General features: G+C 46.9%; 1 protein-coding gene across 3 annotated transcripts in view; it reads left to right on the top strand.

Annotated features, from left to right (window-relative positions):
• Positions 1-16,997, top strand: part of LRRK1 (leucine rich repeat kinase 1) — a 142,331-nt gene that overhangs the window by 3,685 nt on the left and 121,649 nt on the right. For all 3 annotated transcript variants that reach the window (XM_042235020.2, XM_027956999.3, XM_042235019.2), the window contains one exon: positions 2,621-2,872. In XM_042235020.2, coding sequence (XP_042090954.1) covers positions 2,773-2,872 — 100 coding nt within the window. In that variant the 5' untranslated portion in view covers positions 2,621-2,772. The remainder of the gene's footprint in view (positions 1-2,620; positions 2,873-16,997) is intronic.

The raw sequence follows: 16,997 nt of genomic DNA, 5'->3' as shown, positions 1-16,997 counted from the left end.
CAGAAAGTTTGTAGCAAGTACTTAACAGTGTCTTCCTCACAAACGGTAAGTTTCATTAACTGTTGAAGCTCACTCCCTATGAAAAGGACCCAATACAAATATTTGTAGAAGGAATATCAGGTTCCTTTTTCCTTTTTCATCTTTGATGAGATTTTTAAAATTATTAAAATAATTATTATTGCAGGACACTTCTTGAAGCCCTCTTTAGGATATACATACTATAATGAAAAGAAAACATGTAACTTGAAACCATTATTTGTTTCATTGATCTGAACCCAAAAGAAGCAGGAAGAAGCTAAGATCTGTTAGAGGGCAAATACAGGGCAAAACTTGAGTTACTTCATTTTAAGACTACTACCCTAAAGTCTAAACCAAAAACCAAGTTACAATTGAAAAATTGCTCCAGTCGCAAAATCCTCCATTGGTAAAATGATTTTCAAAAGGAAACTGAAAATAAAAAGGGGAACAAAATGGCTGGGCGAGGATTGGTCTAAAATATTCTTAAGACGTTTTTAACTTAAAAACATTATACGGTAGATATTTCTGATTCAGAAGAAACATCTAGCTTTTGGATTTTTGAGGTGGTGTTGGGTATAGTTGGTAGCTGATTTTGAGAGGCGCTTAAAAGCAGGTAACAGCTGGACACTTTGGTTTCTGACATTGCTGTGTGATTTGGAGCTTCTGTTTTAGAACAGAGATTCTGTTTTGCTGCTTCTCCCTGTCACCTCTCAAGTTGATTTTCCTGATCAGGTTTTGCAATTTATAAAGCTTTGATAGTCTCCTAAATAGTGTCCCTTCTTTCCTTCTTGGACTTTTCAGGCTCCCAAACTTCAGACATAGATTTCACCAGTCATGGTTTCTCTGAACATTTCGCTCTTTAACTCAAGAAGATACAGGTGCACAGAGGCCTCAGGGCAAGCCCTCTGGTTGGGGCTTTCCCAGCCCCACCTCTCCCTGCTTGTAAGAATACAGATCACCTGGGCCAGGGCCTGATTTTTCAGGCCCTAAGATGAGAGAACTCCAGTGCTCTCATAGCCTTGTTCCACAGCTTGTTCAGTGCCTACCTTCTAGAACTTGTTTACTGGGGAAACAGTGGATTAGCCCTCGATTTTCTGAGCTTATTTTTTTTTTTTAATTTTCGGCCACGTAGCATGTGGGGTCTAAGTTCCCCAACCAGGGGTCGAACCCATGCCCCCTGCATTGGAAGCATGGAGTCTTAACTGCTAGGCTGCCAGAGAAGTCTCCTTCCGAGCTTGTTAATCAGAGGGCAGGCAGGGGACCCTGCTGGCTTCTCCCATTATTAGAGTTAGGGTTAGGGTTAGGGTTAGGGTTAGGGTTAGGGTTAGGGTTAGGGTTGCAAGGAAGAACCATCTCCAGTCCTGTGAAAAGCGACTTCAGAAACTTGACCTTGGTAGAAATCTCACAGCAATGCTGAAGGGTTGCCTGGGGAGGAGGGTGCATGTCTGTTTTTAACAGATGATATTGTCTTAGGCATCATATATATCACCTTGTTTATTTTTTGTGTGTGGGGGGCTTCACCATCACCCTCCATTTCAGAGTTGTCTGTCTCAGAAAACAGCTGCTAAGGACACCATGCTTTTTATGTCTGCACTATAGACTCCATGGGAATGCTGAGCGGGACACATGCGTTTCATGTGGTCATCCCTTCCCACCATGCAGCTCACCCCAGGTCCTGCAGAGCTGGGCCTGGGTCTTGCCCTCTGGGTGCTTCTGGTCATTTAATCAGCAGGCTGGGCCATCGTGTCAGGGACCCCTAGCTCAGTGGGAGCCTCGCATGTGAAAGCAGTGTCTTGCCTCATCACAGACTCCTTGGTCTTAGATGTGTCTTAATCCAACTCAGAATTTCTCAGGGTACTTCTCAGCTGTGGATGGCTGCCCTGTGTGTTGCAGGATGTTCAGCAGTGCCCCTCTGGGCTGCTACCCGCTAAATGCCTGTAAGCACTCCCATCCTGCATTGTGACAACCAAACATGCCTCCGCACATTGCCATATACCTCCAGGGGTGATGGGGACTGGTGGAACATGGGGGCTCCTTTCTGCCACCCCCAGGACTCACTCTCACTTGGCTTCATAGCCAGCGCCTTCCAGACCCTTCTCTTTGGGACGTTGCCTGCTTACCGCTTTGTCATTATGTGCCCAGCTCCAGGCTCCTGGAACGGTCTGTTCTGGGCAAAGGGAAGCCTTGGCTCTGTTTATGTGCGTCTGCCCCACCTCAACTGGAGGGTGAAAACCCCGAAGGCAGGAACTTCATTTCGCTGTCTCGGTGTCGCCTTGCTGGTGACAGTGAGTGCGTGTTGATGTAACAGTGATTGCGTCCTTTACAGTAGGTGTTCTGCGATTGCCTGGGGTTTCTGAACTCTTCTCAGGCAGACAGAAGCCCGGCTGCCAAGTGTGGTGGCAGAGCTCCGTCTCTCCACTGCCCACATCTGACCCGCTGTGGCCGAGAGATGGAATGTAAAGAGAAGCGTTGCAAAAACGGGGGAGGGAGATGACCAGTGCACATTGCCCCTGCCTTGTAAATACAAGTGTTTGTGCAAGGGTTCGGGAAGGGACTTGATAGTTAAGAAAAGCCTTCTGACATGATGTGTTTTCACCACCAGGAGAAGACAGTTTTCTGCTCAGCCATGATGGCAGGTCTGTGATGTGTTCCACCCTGGACTCTAAGCCATGACCTAGTCCACCCTCGGGCAGCAGCAGCGGCAAGTGTGACCACGACGGAACTGGCTTGGGAGAGCAGCTACCCCGAGGGCTGATGGCTGGAATGTCTCGGCTACCGCCCAGCATGTACTGGTGTGTGGGGCCAGCAGGGTCAGCTGTGTGTCCAGGACGCGCCATGGAGACCCAGGAGAACGGTACGGGCAGGGCTGGTGGCGTCCGCTTTGCATGCTGTGTGCACAAACCAGGGGTTCTCAACCAAAACACGTAAAGTGCCAGTTATTTGATGAGTTGTGCAGTTTTTCATTATAAAACATATTGTGGGAGTCTCATTTAAATTCTACACATTGAAGATGTCATGGGACAAAATTTACGTGGACTTAAAATGTATGTGGATGTTAAGAGTCAAGGCATCATTTCGTGCTGGTTAAGAGGATTTTTTGAAATGGGGATTTGGTTTTGTGTTCTCAATATAAAGCTACTACATGTTTATTACACAAAAATTGAAAAAAGAAAAAAGAAGTAGAAAAATGTGTGAAATGATTGACCTAATTCTTACTCTCCTTCTGGATGTTTTGGGGCATTTGGGTTTCTTCTAGCTGCTGACTCAGACCTAAATCATTCCACGTCCACCTTTTTATACATGGTTTTGCGATTATTTCTTTGAGATTGATCTACAGAAGCAGGACAATTAGGTTTGAAGATTTTTAAGCCTCTTTACGTATTGCTGGGTTGTCCACCAGAGATGCGTCACTTTAATCCTCAATAGTATATTATTGATATTGTTAACAATAAATATTTGTTAAACCCTAAGTACATACCAGGCACTGGTTTTAGTACCTTAGGAAATTTAATGCTCACAGCAACTTATAAATGGTACTTTTATCCCCATTTTATGCCCGAGGAACATGAGAGAAAGAGAGATGTAGAAACTTGGTCAATGTCAACAACTTGGAATGGGCAGAACTGCCATCTGAACCTTCCTTAACCCTCAATCCTCAAAGTGTAGGCCGTCCTGCGGGCTTTGAGAAGACCTGTATGTTTGCACCTCTGTCAAGTTAGTGATTCAGTGTAGTACCTGACTCCGCAGACATTATGTTCAGTTACTGGAGTAATTTTTCTCCATCGAAAATGCCCAACGTCTGGCTAAGGTGATGTTTCTGCAAGGTTTCTTTTACACATAAATTAGATTATGAAATGAGAAAAGAATTTGCTTCTTGACATTGTCCACCACTAAATGTTCCCAGAGTGTTTGTTTGAGTGTGTGCGTGTGTGTGTTTTTCAGATGTTTGCATTTTTTCATTTGCTTGTTAGGAAGGCCCTGCCTTACTACTGTGAGATCAAGGTGCCCTGACTATGGCATGCTAGTCCTGATTGGGGTAGAGCTTTTCTCCAGGCTCCCTCAGCAGTCCCTCAGTGTCCCATCTTCTCTCCTCAGCCATCCTGAGGAATGCGGCTGGGGCAGGGACGTTGGGTTGTGGCTCATTGGATGGGCGACTGTGTCATCTGAGAAAGCCCCGGCAGGGACTCTGCCCCGTCCTCATCCCGGGCACAAGTTGGTGGTCTGAGCGAGCGCGTCTCTACCCTGGCCCCAGAAATGCTGGGCAGAGCCTGGAATTGCCCGCCCAGCCCCCTGGAGTGGCATCCTGTGGGGAGGAACAGGCGTGGGAGTTTTGAAAAGTTCTTGCCTTCCCACCGCATGAGCCTGATGTGCAGCTGGGGGTGAGAAGCACCTGGTCTGGATGATTCGGCCCAGCGCATTGGCGCAGCTTTTCTCACAGTGCGGTGTATACTCCAGTACCCTGAGGACCTTGGTGAGCTGTAGATTCTCATCCCCTGAGTGTGGGACACCCCTGTCTCTAACAGGCATCTCTAACAGGCATCTCTAACAGGCTCCCAGGCCATGCCAACCGTCCACCAACGAAGTGGCAAGGCTGAGACCTTGGCTTTTCCAAGGCGCACAGGTATCTAATTGACTCACAGAGGTCCTGGGGACCTGGGACAGACAGGAACCAGCCTTGCCTCGGGGCCTGAGGTGGGTGATGTCCAGAAAGTGTTTGTGTGCACCAAGAGGCCAAAGGTTGATACTCCCAGCCCCTGTTTCTCTCCCTTGAGGTCTGGGTCTGAACTGTGTGCCGCTCCTAGGGCTGGTCCCCCCTCCCCGACCGCCGTGGTCCCCCCTCCCCGACCGCCGTGGTCCCCCTCCATGACTGCTGTGATCTCTGGGCAGCACAGAGCAGGCTCAGAAAAGTCTTCTCTTCTCAGGGCCTGGTTTGCCAGTGGAATCTCAGGGCTCCACGACGCCCCAGTCTGGATAGGCCTTGGGACACGCGCAAGGTTTGACCACCCTGTTGGGAATTGTGCAGCCTGTCCTGGTGCTGTTCTCGTGCCTACACTGGGGGGTGCCTGCAGGGGGGTACCCAGGTCTTGTGAACCCAGGTGCTGAGGGATGTGTTTATGCAGCGAACAAGACATGTAATCCATAGAGTGGAAAAAGAGAGCAAAGTGACATGAAATACACTGGAAAATTCTGTCCTATGGCTCAGCATTGTGGAAATTATGACGGACAAAAGCATGCCCACTCTCCAAGAGTCAAAAGGTCCCATAATGGCAGGCAGGGGAGGAGCTGTGTGCAGGCCCTGCCCCAGGACCCATAGGGAAGAAATGTGCCCTGTGCCGCTGGCAACAGGCTGCTTACGTGGCTTGGCAGTCAGGCATGGGGCCCCTCCTGGCCTCTTCCTCTACCACTCAGCTGGCCTGAGGGCAGGGACTGGGGGCAGGGACTGAGGACCCTGACTGAGGACTATGACGGGGGACGCTGACTGAGGGCAGGGACTGAGGACAGTGGAGGACACTGTTTCCTTTCTTGCTGGGTCCGGAGGAGGACAGTGTCACCATGGGGACTTGTGTGGAAGCTGGGAATGCAGAACCCATTACCTTCGACTCTGGACAAGGAGCCGCTACTAATTCCGTGTGTGCTGGACTGATGCACACCCTCGTGCCTGTCTTGCTTAGAGCCCCACGGGTGGCTAAATCTGTGTTTCCTCTTACTGAGTGAGACGGTGTGAGGAGGCACTCCTGGGACTCACTCAGTGTGAGGAGGGCTCAAGAGCTTGCCTGCGGGGCTCATCAGGCCAGTTTTTAGTTCTGGGTTACCTCAGCTGAGTGGCTCAACGTCTCTGAACCCGGATCCAGACAGGCAGAATCTCAGTCGGATACACCGTCAGCGTTTATCCCTGGCCCACTAACCCATGGGAGTCCTAGGGCTCTGCTGCACCCTGTAGTCTGCGGCTCTGCTCCGCATGGCTCATCTCCTCAGAGCCCAGCAGGCTGGCGTGGTGCCTTCTTCCCTGCCGGTTGCAGAGGTGCAAGCAGTGAACGTAGAAACAAGCAGAGTCTATTAAGGCTTTGGCTCAGACTGACAGGCTGTTGCCACCATGCTCCACCCTTGGCCAAAACAAGTCACATAAAGAAGCCCAAGTGAAGAGCTGCCTCCATGAGGAGGCCGCTGTCAGGCTGTGGATGTAGGCAGAGGGTAAAAATTGGTGTCCGTCATTCCATCTACCACAATAGGGGGTGGTGGGCTCAATTCTTTAAAAAATATATCTTATTCATATATTTATATTTATTTAAGCAGCCAGCATGGAGAAGGCAATGGCACCCCACTCCAGTACTCTTGCCTGGAAAATCCCATGGATGGAGGAGCCTGGTAGGCTGCAGTCCATGGGGTTGCAAAGCGTCGGACACTACTGGGCGACTTCTTTCACTTTTCACTTTCCTGCACTGGAGAAGGAAATGGCAACCCACTCCAGTGTTCTTGCCTGGAGAATCCCAGGGATGGCGGAGCCTGGTGGGCTACTATCTCTGGGGTCGCACAGGGTCAGACACGACTGAAGCAACTTAGCAGCAGTAGCAGCAGCAGCAAGCAGCCAGCAGGGCTTCCCTTGTGGTTCAGCTGGTAAAGAATCCACCTGCAATGCAGGAGACCTGGGTTCGATCCCTGGGTTCGGAAGATTCCCCTGGAGAAAGGAAAGGCTACCCACTCCAGTATTCTGGCCTGGAGTATTCCATGGTCTATAGTTCATGGGGTTGCAAAGAGTCGGACAAGACTGAGTGACTTTCACAAGCATCCAGCAGAGCCCTTTTCTCCTGTGAACCTTGACAGGAAGCCCCAGCCCCCCAACAGCTAGCAGTGGGGTCGCTTCGATGGGCTGTCGTGGAGGGATGGGAGTGGTGAATCTCACTGATAAAATGATCTTTGCCTTGAACCCAGAGCTCTGGGGGCCCTATTTTAAAACATTGCATGTTGGATTTCATTTTCGCAAACCAGAAATATGTGCACCAAGACCACAGCCTGGGAGCAGGTGACACTCAAAGAGTAGTACAGTCCTCAGGGATTATAGCTTTTACTTATCTGTAGAGCTTATGTTTTCTACAATGAGCATGTGTTCTTTTGTTCTTGTTTTGCATTACTTTTGCAGCCAGGAGAATAATATTGCAATTTACTTAAAAAATTGTTGTCTAAGTACAGAAATTTTGTGATTAGGATCCAACCTGCATACCTCCTCCATCACTGGGTGCTGACTTCCAAGGTTAAATTTTGCTTTAACTGGCCTCTCTCTCATTCACTTCTTTCTGAATTAAATGGGGCGATATTTGGCTTCAGGAATCTGCAGCTGTGCCTCTCACAGGGTTTACCCTCTTAGTTCTGTCCCTATTGGATGAGTTTTCTGCCCCACCCTTCTCCCCAGGGGAGTCCTGCCTCCCCACTCCACCAGCTTCACCCCAGGAAAGATCCTTGCAGATTTAATTCTCAGCACTGCCTGAGGAAAACTGTCAGAAAGAGGAGCAGTGATATACTCAAGTTATTCTCAATGTTGGAATAAAATCACCCTTTAAAAATCCTTGGAAGGTAGCATGCTTTGGAAATAATCTTACCATTATAGGAAAAGATCCAAACTTTAATAAAAATTAGTTAAAAAAAAAAAACAACTAACTTTTTTTACTTTGGGAGTTTTGGTAGTGGTCTTTTGTGTGTGTGTGTACCGGGTGTGTTTGTTAGTACTTCTACTTGTTTTGACTTGCGCAGCCCACCCTGTGCTTGTTCAGAATGGTTAACCCTTGCAGCACCCATGAACATACATGTGGTACCAGGTGGGCTATAGGCGCCTCTCCTGGGTTTGTGCAGCACAGTTCTGCCCCAGAAAGGCTCGTCACAACCATCCTCTCATCGTCAGCATTACCCCAGCCTTGGATACGGAAGGAACACTTGGAAAGTGTGGATGGGTCCTGAGTGCGTGAGCTGAGAGAGCAAGGGTCAGTGAGATCCCGGGCCAGGACTGCAGGGCGAGCCAGTTTGACAAACAGGTCTTAGACATTCTTCTCCATCTGCCTCACGCTAGTCAAAGTGGAAAAACCTGTCCTGTCAGCTGAGGTTAGGGCTCCCGGGAAGCAGAGAAGTGAGGAAACTTCCAGATAATTCTGGCCAGGAATGCTTGGTAAGATTCCTCAGGACCATGAGGCTGGGGGGCACTTGGACAGACGTCACCCGAGGGAGTCTCACCCCTCTCCTCTCTGTGAGCTGCCCTGAGCTCTGCTGCCTGCTGCTGAACACTGTCCTCCACTGGGCCCAGCATGGACAGAAGAAGGAGATGGGAACATTCCAGAGGGCCCTCGAGTCCCAGGTTTTGACATATCTACTTCCAATGTCCTTTTCTTCTTGCTTTGAGTTTTTCAAATCTATACTGAAAATAACTTCTTAATGGAAGAGCCAAGTAGATTTGTCTGCCTTCTAGAAATAGAAATAGCCTAAATAGGAAGTGCCTCTTGTGTGGCCGCATGCTTCCTCAGTGAGCCTTGGGAGGAAATCCTCCAAGGGGCAGATTCCTGGTTTGGGTGCCTTTCCGAGCATAACTGCCCACGCACGCCTTGGAGCTCTGCCTGGACTCGGTGTCCTGTCCGTGCCTGCTGGGAGGACAGGGCCTTGCCAGGAAGGGATCAGGCTGCAGGAGCAGCTTGGGCCGCCAGGGAGCGGCCAGTGTCCAGTCAAGAGTCCCTCACTGGAAGGTGAAGGGGAAGGAGGCTGAGCGGCAGCCCAGATCTCCGGAGAAGTGACAGTGGTGTCCATCTGTGTGGGAGCGGTTGACACAGCTGTGCTTCCTGCCGGCGAAGACCTGCCCTCTGCAGAAGCTCTGAGTCTGATGGGGCTTTTACTTTTCATCTGGATCTGAGGCTTAAATCCTCTGATTATTTGTTCAGACTATGCTTGCTTACTTCTAGCATTGGGGAGCTGACTCTCAAATATTCGTGTGGGCTGTTCTGGTGGGAAATCAGTGCTGCTGAGGCCAGTCCTGTCTCTGCTGCCTCTGGCTCCACTGCCTAGGCTGACCGGCATCCCTTAATCCCTTCCTTGAAATAACTAAGTATCTCGCCCTTGGACTCCATTTTAATCTGCGCGAATCATCCCACTGCCTTCAAGAAAGGTAGCCCACAACACATTTCCCTCAGGTGTCACCAAGCAGAACTCCTTAGTCTGTGGACTAACCATTAGTCCATGGCCGCCTGGGCCCAAGGAGAGAACGGCCTCCCACCTTCCCTGTCCCCGCTGCTGTGGGTTTCTCGCAGAAAACCAAGCATCACACTCGGAGAGTTGGAGAACTCAGGTTTATTACACCAGCCAGCCCAGGGGAGTTAACACTCCAAGCTCTGAGCCCCGAACAAAGAGGTTACAGAGTTTTTATGGACAGACTGCAGTGGACAACACTAGCTGTTAATAGGCTGGTTTAAACTAAGGGATTTCGCATGTGTGGGAACAGCAGTCAAGATGGGCAAGGGGGTACCTGTCCTTTACATGGACAGGCATGATTAAGCAGGTTTGCAGGGGCTGGGCAATTGCAAAGAGCAGGACAAGGGTGAGTGAGATAAACTCCAGTTCCTAGTATTATAAGGCCCGCTTTCTGAGATTATATGACCTACGTGATCTAGACTTTACCAGGGGCAAGCTGAGTTACAGAGGCAGGCGGAGAAGGAGAAGGTTTTGTAAAATTTTACCTTTTCCCCTTCAGGTTTGCTCTCTGGGGCATCCCATCCCCCCACCCCATCCTCTGTGGGCAGAGCCTGAAGCTTACCCAGAGCACCTTCCCTGTCTCTCCAATTTTTGTTTGTGCTTTAACTTCTCTGTGTCTTGGTGCTGCAGCCTCTGCTTGGTCTTCCACGTTGCTGATTTGTCCTTTGGCCTCTGTCCGTTATGCTCTGTAGCAAACCTATTGTGTTTTATAGATCACCTCTTTCATTTTAATTTCCCAGCTTTTCAGCCAGTTCTTTGATATGGATGCTGCGTCCCCTTGTATCTCTCTAAGACATCACTCATATTTATTTTGAGGGCTGGTTCTTGCTATATAACACTGTTTCTAGGTGGAAATGGGGCCCCCAGATTCTGGAAAGCTAGAGCCCGAGATCCTGCTTAGGGGAGCTCAGGCCCTGACTCCCAGATGAGAGTAGTGGTTGCCAATAGCAAGTTTAATCATCAGCCAGTCCAAAGTTTGCCCACACGCCCTTATCTCGGTGACTGGGTTATTTGTGGAGGCTTTCCCACTGAGCAGTAATATAAGGGGAAAGCAAGAGGTGCAGGTTCTCAGATCTGGCAAGGCCCTGCCTTGCCCAACCATTGTCACTGTCAACTGCTCACTTCCCCTTGGAGACTCTAAGGCCCAAGGGAGAGCTGTAGTGGAATATGCCTCATCCTCTCCTGCCCTGGGTGGTGGTGGGGGCGGGGGTGGCAGCCAACATGCTCCTAGGGGCATTAGGTCCTTGGCTCAATAGCAGGGAACTTAATTTAGCTTTGCGTGTGGGGAGATGGGGTTGGGGAGGAGTCTCTTCTTGCCTATCTGCAGCTGCCTTGCTTGGAGGTGCGGTTATCAGAGTTGGGTGCTTCTCCTTTATGATGTTAATCTTCCTCAAATGTTTGTGGGTATGTGGTTGGATGTTGATCTTTGTGTCTGGGATTCCCCAAAACTGTCTGTGAAGGCCATTTTGGTTAATGCAGGCTGGAAAGAGTTGGGCAGGGAGACTGTAGCAGGTTGCCCTGGGGGTACATCTGGGTGTATGTCTTCTGGGCGGGGGACTACACAAACCTCCTGAGTGTCAGCCACCACCTGAGGTTTCACACTTCGTCTCTAGCACACAAGGGACAGGAACCTTGGCCCTGTATTGCCTGGCGCAGACTGGAGAAGGGCTTACTGTGGGCTTTCCCTCTGCACAGTACCCCTGCTGGTGGCTTTGGAGGCCTTACTTCCTAGATGCACTCCGTGCAGCCTTACAGCACTCCTGAACCTTGCTCACCTCTTGCACGATGGTTTCTGGCCCTATCAGGTCTCCTTGTTCTCTGTGCCCACATGGCTTGTTGAGTTTGTTATGTATAGGAGTTTGTGGCTACAGTCAGGCCTCAGCCTACTGTCTGGATATTGTCTTCCAGCCTCTCCTTGGCATTTCCCAGGTGTGCAATTTGCACAACCTTAGGAGAAACTGAGTGATGATGTTAAAATCGTGGACTTGGCAGTTGGAAGGAGGCAGGTTCAAATCCTCATCTTTCTGTACCCCAGTCCTCATCTATAACACAGAACTGGTTGGAATCTGTTTGCTAAGTACGCATGCTTGGTAAATCCTCAGTAAATCATATAGCCTCAGCTGGATCCTGTTTCTGTTAGTGAAAATGATGATATTATTATACTGATAAAAATGAGGAGGTCCTTAAAAATGGGGATCTTTGATTTTGAGGGCTTGAAGCTATAAAAGGCATAGAATTTAAAACTTGACAAGTCCTCATTTTCAAGATGTGTTTATCACTGAAATGTGATGACCCCAATTTAATCATCAAAATTGTTTTAATTAAAACTGTTTGATTAAAGTTTTAGTTGAAAGTGTTTTCATTGAAGTCGAAACCTTTCCTCACCTTATCTTCAGAATGCTTTTTTTTTTTTTTTGGCCAGATTACAAAATCTGTATGTCTCTTACTAAAGCTCAAAGTTCTAATATTCATGAGTATCCTAAATGTTCAGCCAAAAGCTATCCATAAGGAGTGCCTTGAACTCAGAGAAATAGTGATGGCTGAGTCAGGTTTTGATGGGCAAAGGGCCACAGTAGCCGAACCCAGCTTTCTTGGCATGTTTGTGATTTCCAAGGAGTCATGGCATTTCTTGCTTTAATAATCAGAACAGCACTCATAAAAATAAAGGGCCATATTGTTGTCTGGTGAGGGTTGTATTAACCGAAGAAGTTTGTACTACATTGGACATTTCCATAGAGGAAAATAGTGAATGTGACAATCACAGAGCAACTGTGTCCAACTCAGCCACAGGCTACAAACCTAGCCACAGAGGAGTGGGGCGCCCAGGAATGTAAACTCTTACTCAGACTGAAAATCTTCTTTTCATTTTTGTCTCAGGGCAGAAGGGTGAGGCTGCAGGCGTTTGCTTCTGTTAAGCATTATCTTTTAGGCAGATACATTTGTGGTGCTTGCTTTTAACTTTTCAGAGGCCACTTTGTAATCACCTGTGGGGTTCCCTTCAAATCCATGAGTTAAATACATCAACTCATAACTCTGTGACCTACAGAGAACCCCTTATCTTGGCTTTTTGCTTTTTTGTATGTGCCTGCTTTGAGATTTAGAAGGCAGATGGCAGTCCCAGTTTTGACGCAAATCAGCTGGAGTCAATTTTTATTGTTTGAATTCGAGGGTGTGTATCTCTGCCTGAAGACATGCAGAGGAAAAGGCAGAGTGAATGACTTCATGTCTTTTTCCTTGCCAAGATCCTAAAACTTCAGTTGTTTGAATACAGTCATACTACTCAACAACCATAGTGACAATTTACAGTTCTTTGGTTTTTACATCCTTCCAGATTGTCTTTGTACATATACAAGCAAAACAAATGTAGACTCATATTTTCCCTCCTTTACACAGTGGGTAGCTGATCACACACACTGTTCTGTACCTTGCCTCTTTCTTTCACACATTTATCATCATTCCTTTGACAAATGCATAGCATCAATTGTATTGTACCTCAGTTCAGTTCAGTTCAGTTCAGTCGCTCAGTCGTGTCCGACTCTTTGCGACCCCTTGAATCGCAGCACTCCAGGCCTCCTTGTCCATCACCATCTCCCGGAGTTCACTCAGACTGACGTCCATCGAGTCCGTGATGCCATCCAGCCATCGCATCCTCTGTCATCCCCTTCTCCTCCTGCCCCCAATCCCTCCCAGCATCAGAGTCTTTTCCAATGAGTCAACGCTTTGCATGAGGTGGCCAAAGTACTGGAGCTTCAGCTTTAGCATCATTCCTTCCAAAGAACACCCAGGACTGATCTCCTTCAGAATGGACTGGTTGGATCTCCTTGCAGTCCAAGGGACTCTCAAGAGTCTTCTCCAACACCACAGTTCAAACGCATCAATTCTTCGGTGCTCAGCCTTCTTCACAGTCCAACTCTCACATCCATACATGACCGCAGGAAAAACCATAGCCTTGACTAGACGGACCTTAGTCGGCAAAGTAATGTCTCTGCTTTTGAATATACTATCTAGGTTGGTCATAACTTTCCTTCCAAGGAGTAAGCGTCTTTTAATTTCATGGCTTCAGTCACCATCTGCAATGATTTTGGAGCCCCCCAAAATAAAGTCTGACACTGTTTCCACTGTTTCCCCATCTATTTCCCGTGAAGTGATGGGACCGGATGCCATGATCTTCCAGCAGTATTGTATTGTACCTCAGTTTATGTATGTATTTATTGTATTATACTTCAGTAAGCAGTCCCCTCTAATGGACATTTGGGCTACTAACATTTAGGTATATAACGAATAATTCTGTTGATGTCTTTTCACACATATACAAGTGTATCTACACAGTAAATTCTCGAAGTAATGGGCCAAAGAACGTGTGTGTGCATGCGTGGTAAGTCGCTTCAGCTGCGTCTGACTCTGTTCTACCCTGTGGAGTGTAGCTCGCCAGGCTCCCCCATCCATGGGATTCTCCATCCATGGGATTCCCCAGGCAAGAATACTCGAGTAGGTTGCTGTGCCTTCCTCCAGAGGATCTTCCTGACCCAAGGATGGAAACTGTGTCTCTTACATCTACCTGCACCGGCTGGTGGGTTCTTTACCACTAGCACCACCTGGGAAGCCCCAACAGGCCAAAGAACATATGCCTCCAAATCCCCCTCCATGGGAGTTTTTCCTGTTTGCCTCCACAGTGTACGTGCTTGTCTGTTTCCCTATAGGCCTGACTACAGTGTTATCAAATGTTTGGTTTTTCCTAATCTGCTATGTGAAAAAAAAGATGTCTCAGTATAGTTTTGATATGCATTTAAGATGAGTGAGACTTAGCATGTTTTATTGTGTGTGAGAGCTGGTTATATTTACTTTTTTTGAGCTCTCTCTTCATGTCTTTTCCTTATCAACCTCTAGGACCCTTTGGTCTTTCTTTATCTTTCCTAGGAGCTCTTTGCATTGACATTGTATGTAGTGGGTAACTATATACCCTATCCAGACTCACTTACAAGCTCCAAAGAATTGAAATGAGAACTTTGAATGTCCAAGGGGCTATCAGTAGAAAAGTTTTGCTTTTTTCTTAATTATTGAATTAATATAAATAAATGTACACTGTCTTGGGAAAGTAATGATAAATATACAGGGCCATATAAAGGAACCTTTAAGACTTAGGTTAAATAAGTCTTATTTAGATTTAATGCAGAAGGAAATGGCAACCCACTCCAGTGCTCTTGCCTGGAGAATTCCATGGACAGAGGAGCCTGGTGGGCTGCTGTCCATGGGGTCGCACAGAGTCAAACGTGACTGAAGAGGCTTAGCATGCATGCATGCATTTAGGTTTAAGTAAATCTAATAAGGGCTAAATATCCAAAATGTATAAAGAATTCATAGAATTCAATATAAAAAGAAAACCTGATTTAAAACTGGGCAGAGGACCTAAACAGACATTTTTCCAAAAAGACATACAGATGGCCAACAGGCACATGAAAATATCCTCAACATCACTGATCATCAGGGAAATGCAAATCGAAACCACAATGAGATGTCGCCTCACACCTGTCAGAATGGCTATCATCAAAATGTCTACAAATAATAAATATTGGCTAGGATGTGGAGGAAAATGGAACCCTGATGCACTGTTGGTGAGAGTGTAAGTTGGTATAAACATTATGGAAACAGTATAGAGTTTCCTAAAAAAATTGGAAATAGAACTGCCATATGATCCAGCCATTTCACTCCTGGGTTTATATCCAAAGAAAATGAATAGATTTATTCAAAATAGATTTATATCAAAAAGAAAATTCAAATAGATATATGTACCCCAATGTTCACTGCAGCATTATTTACCATGACCAATATATGAAAACAACGTAAGTGTCCATCAACAGATGAGTGGATAAAGATGAGGTATATATATGTATATTCTTGCCTTGAGACCCCCATGAACAAAATGAAAAGGCAAAAAGAGACAACAGTTGTGGATGTGTCTGGTGGAGAAGGTAAAATCTGATACTGTAAAGAACAGTATTACATAGGAAGCTGGAATGTTAGGCCCATGAATCAAGGTAAATTCGACATGGTCAAACAGGAGATGGCAAGAGTAAACATCGACATTTTAGGAATCAGTGAACTAAAATGGACAGGAATGTGTGAATTTAACTCAGATGACCATTATATCTACTACTGTGGGCAAGAATCCCTTAGAAGAAATGGAGTAGCCCTCAAAGTCAACTAAAGAGTCTGAAATGCAGTCTTTGGGTGCAACTTCAAAACCGACAGAATGATCTCAGTTCGTTTCCAAGGCAAACCATTCAGCATCACAGTAATCCAAGCCTGTGCCCCAACCACTAACGCTGAAGAAGGTGGAGTTGAACAGTTCTATGAAGACCTACAAGACCTTCTAGAACTAACACACAAAAAAAGATGTCCTTTTCATCATAGGAGACTGGAATGCAAAAGTAGGAAGTCAAGAGATACCTGGATTTAACAGGCAAGTTTGGCTTTGGTGTCCAAATGAAGCAGGGCAAAGGCTAACAGAGCTTTGCCGAGAGGACACACTGGTCACAGCAAACACCCTCTTCCAACAACACAAGAGAAGACTCAACACATGGACATCACCAGATGGTCAACACCAAAATCAGACTGATTATATTCTTTTAGCTAAAGATGGAGAAGCTTTATACAGTCAGTAAAAACAAGACCAGGAACTGACTGTGACTGAGACTATGACTTCTTCTAGAAAAATTCAGGCTCAAATTGAAAAAAGTAGGGAAGACCACTGGGTTTCCCTGGTGGCTCAGACAGTAAAGAATCCACCTGCAATTTGGGAGACCTGGGTTCAATCCTGAGGTTGCGAAAATCCCCTGGAGGAGGGTATGGCAATACACTCCAATATTCTTTTTTTTTTTTTTTTTTACTACAGATTTACATATATTTTATTTATTTATTTTTCTGTTTGGGAGATGTCTTTAGTCCATTCTGAAGGAGATCAGCCCTGGGATTTCTTTGGAGGGACTGATGCTGAAGCTGAAACTCTGATACTTTGACCACAGCATGCGAAGAGTTGACTCATTGGAAAAGACTGTGATGCTGGGAGGGATTGGGGGCAGGAGGAGAAGGGGACAACAGAGGATGAGATGGCTGGATGGCATCACTGACTCTATGGATGTGAGTATGAGTGAACTCCGGAAGTTGGTGATGAACAGGGAGGCCTGGCGTGTTGCGATTCATGGGGTCGCAAAGCGTGGGACATGACTGAGCAACTGAACTGAACTGAACTGAATTACTTTACAATATTGTATTGGTTTTGCCATACACTGACATGAATTCACCACGGGTGTACATGTGTTTCCCATCCTGAACCCCCCCCCCCACCTTCCTCCCCATCCCATCCCTCAGGGTCATCCCAGTGCACCAGCCCTGAGCACCCTGCCTCATGCATCGAACCTGGACTGGTGATTTGTTTCACATATGATAATATACATGTTTCAATGCTATTCTCTCAAATCATCCCACCCTCACCTTCTCCCACAGAGTCCCAAAGACTGTTTTTACATTTGTGTCTCTTTTGCTGTCTCACATATAGGGTCATCATTACCATCTTTCTAAATTCCATATATAAGCGTTAATATACTGTATTGGTGTTTTTCTTTCTGACTTTCTTTCGCTCTGTATAATAAGCTCCAGTTTCACTCACCTGATTAGAACTGATTCAAATGCATTCTTTTTAATAGCTGAGTAATATGTGTATATGTACCACAGCTTTCGTATCCACTTGTCTGCCGATG

This window comes from Ovis aries, chromosome 18, assembly GCF_016772045.2.
Source record: "Ovis aries strain OAR_USU_Benz2616 breed Rambouillet chromosome 18, ARS-UI_Ramb_v3.0, whole genome shotgun sequence".
Classification (NCBI taxonomy): Eukaryota; Metazoa; Chordata; class Mammalia; order Artiodactyla; family Bovidae; genus Ovis; species Ovis aries.
The sequence above is the reverse complement of the archived record's forward strand: the minus strand, read 5'-3'. Positions and strand labels throughout refer to the sequence as shown.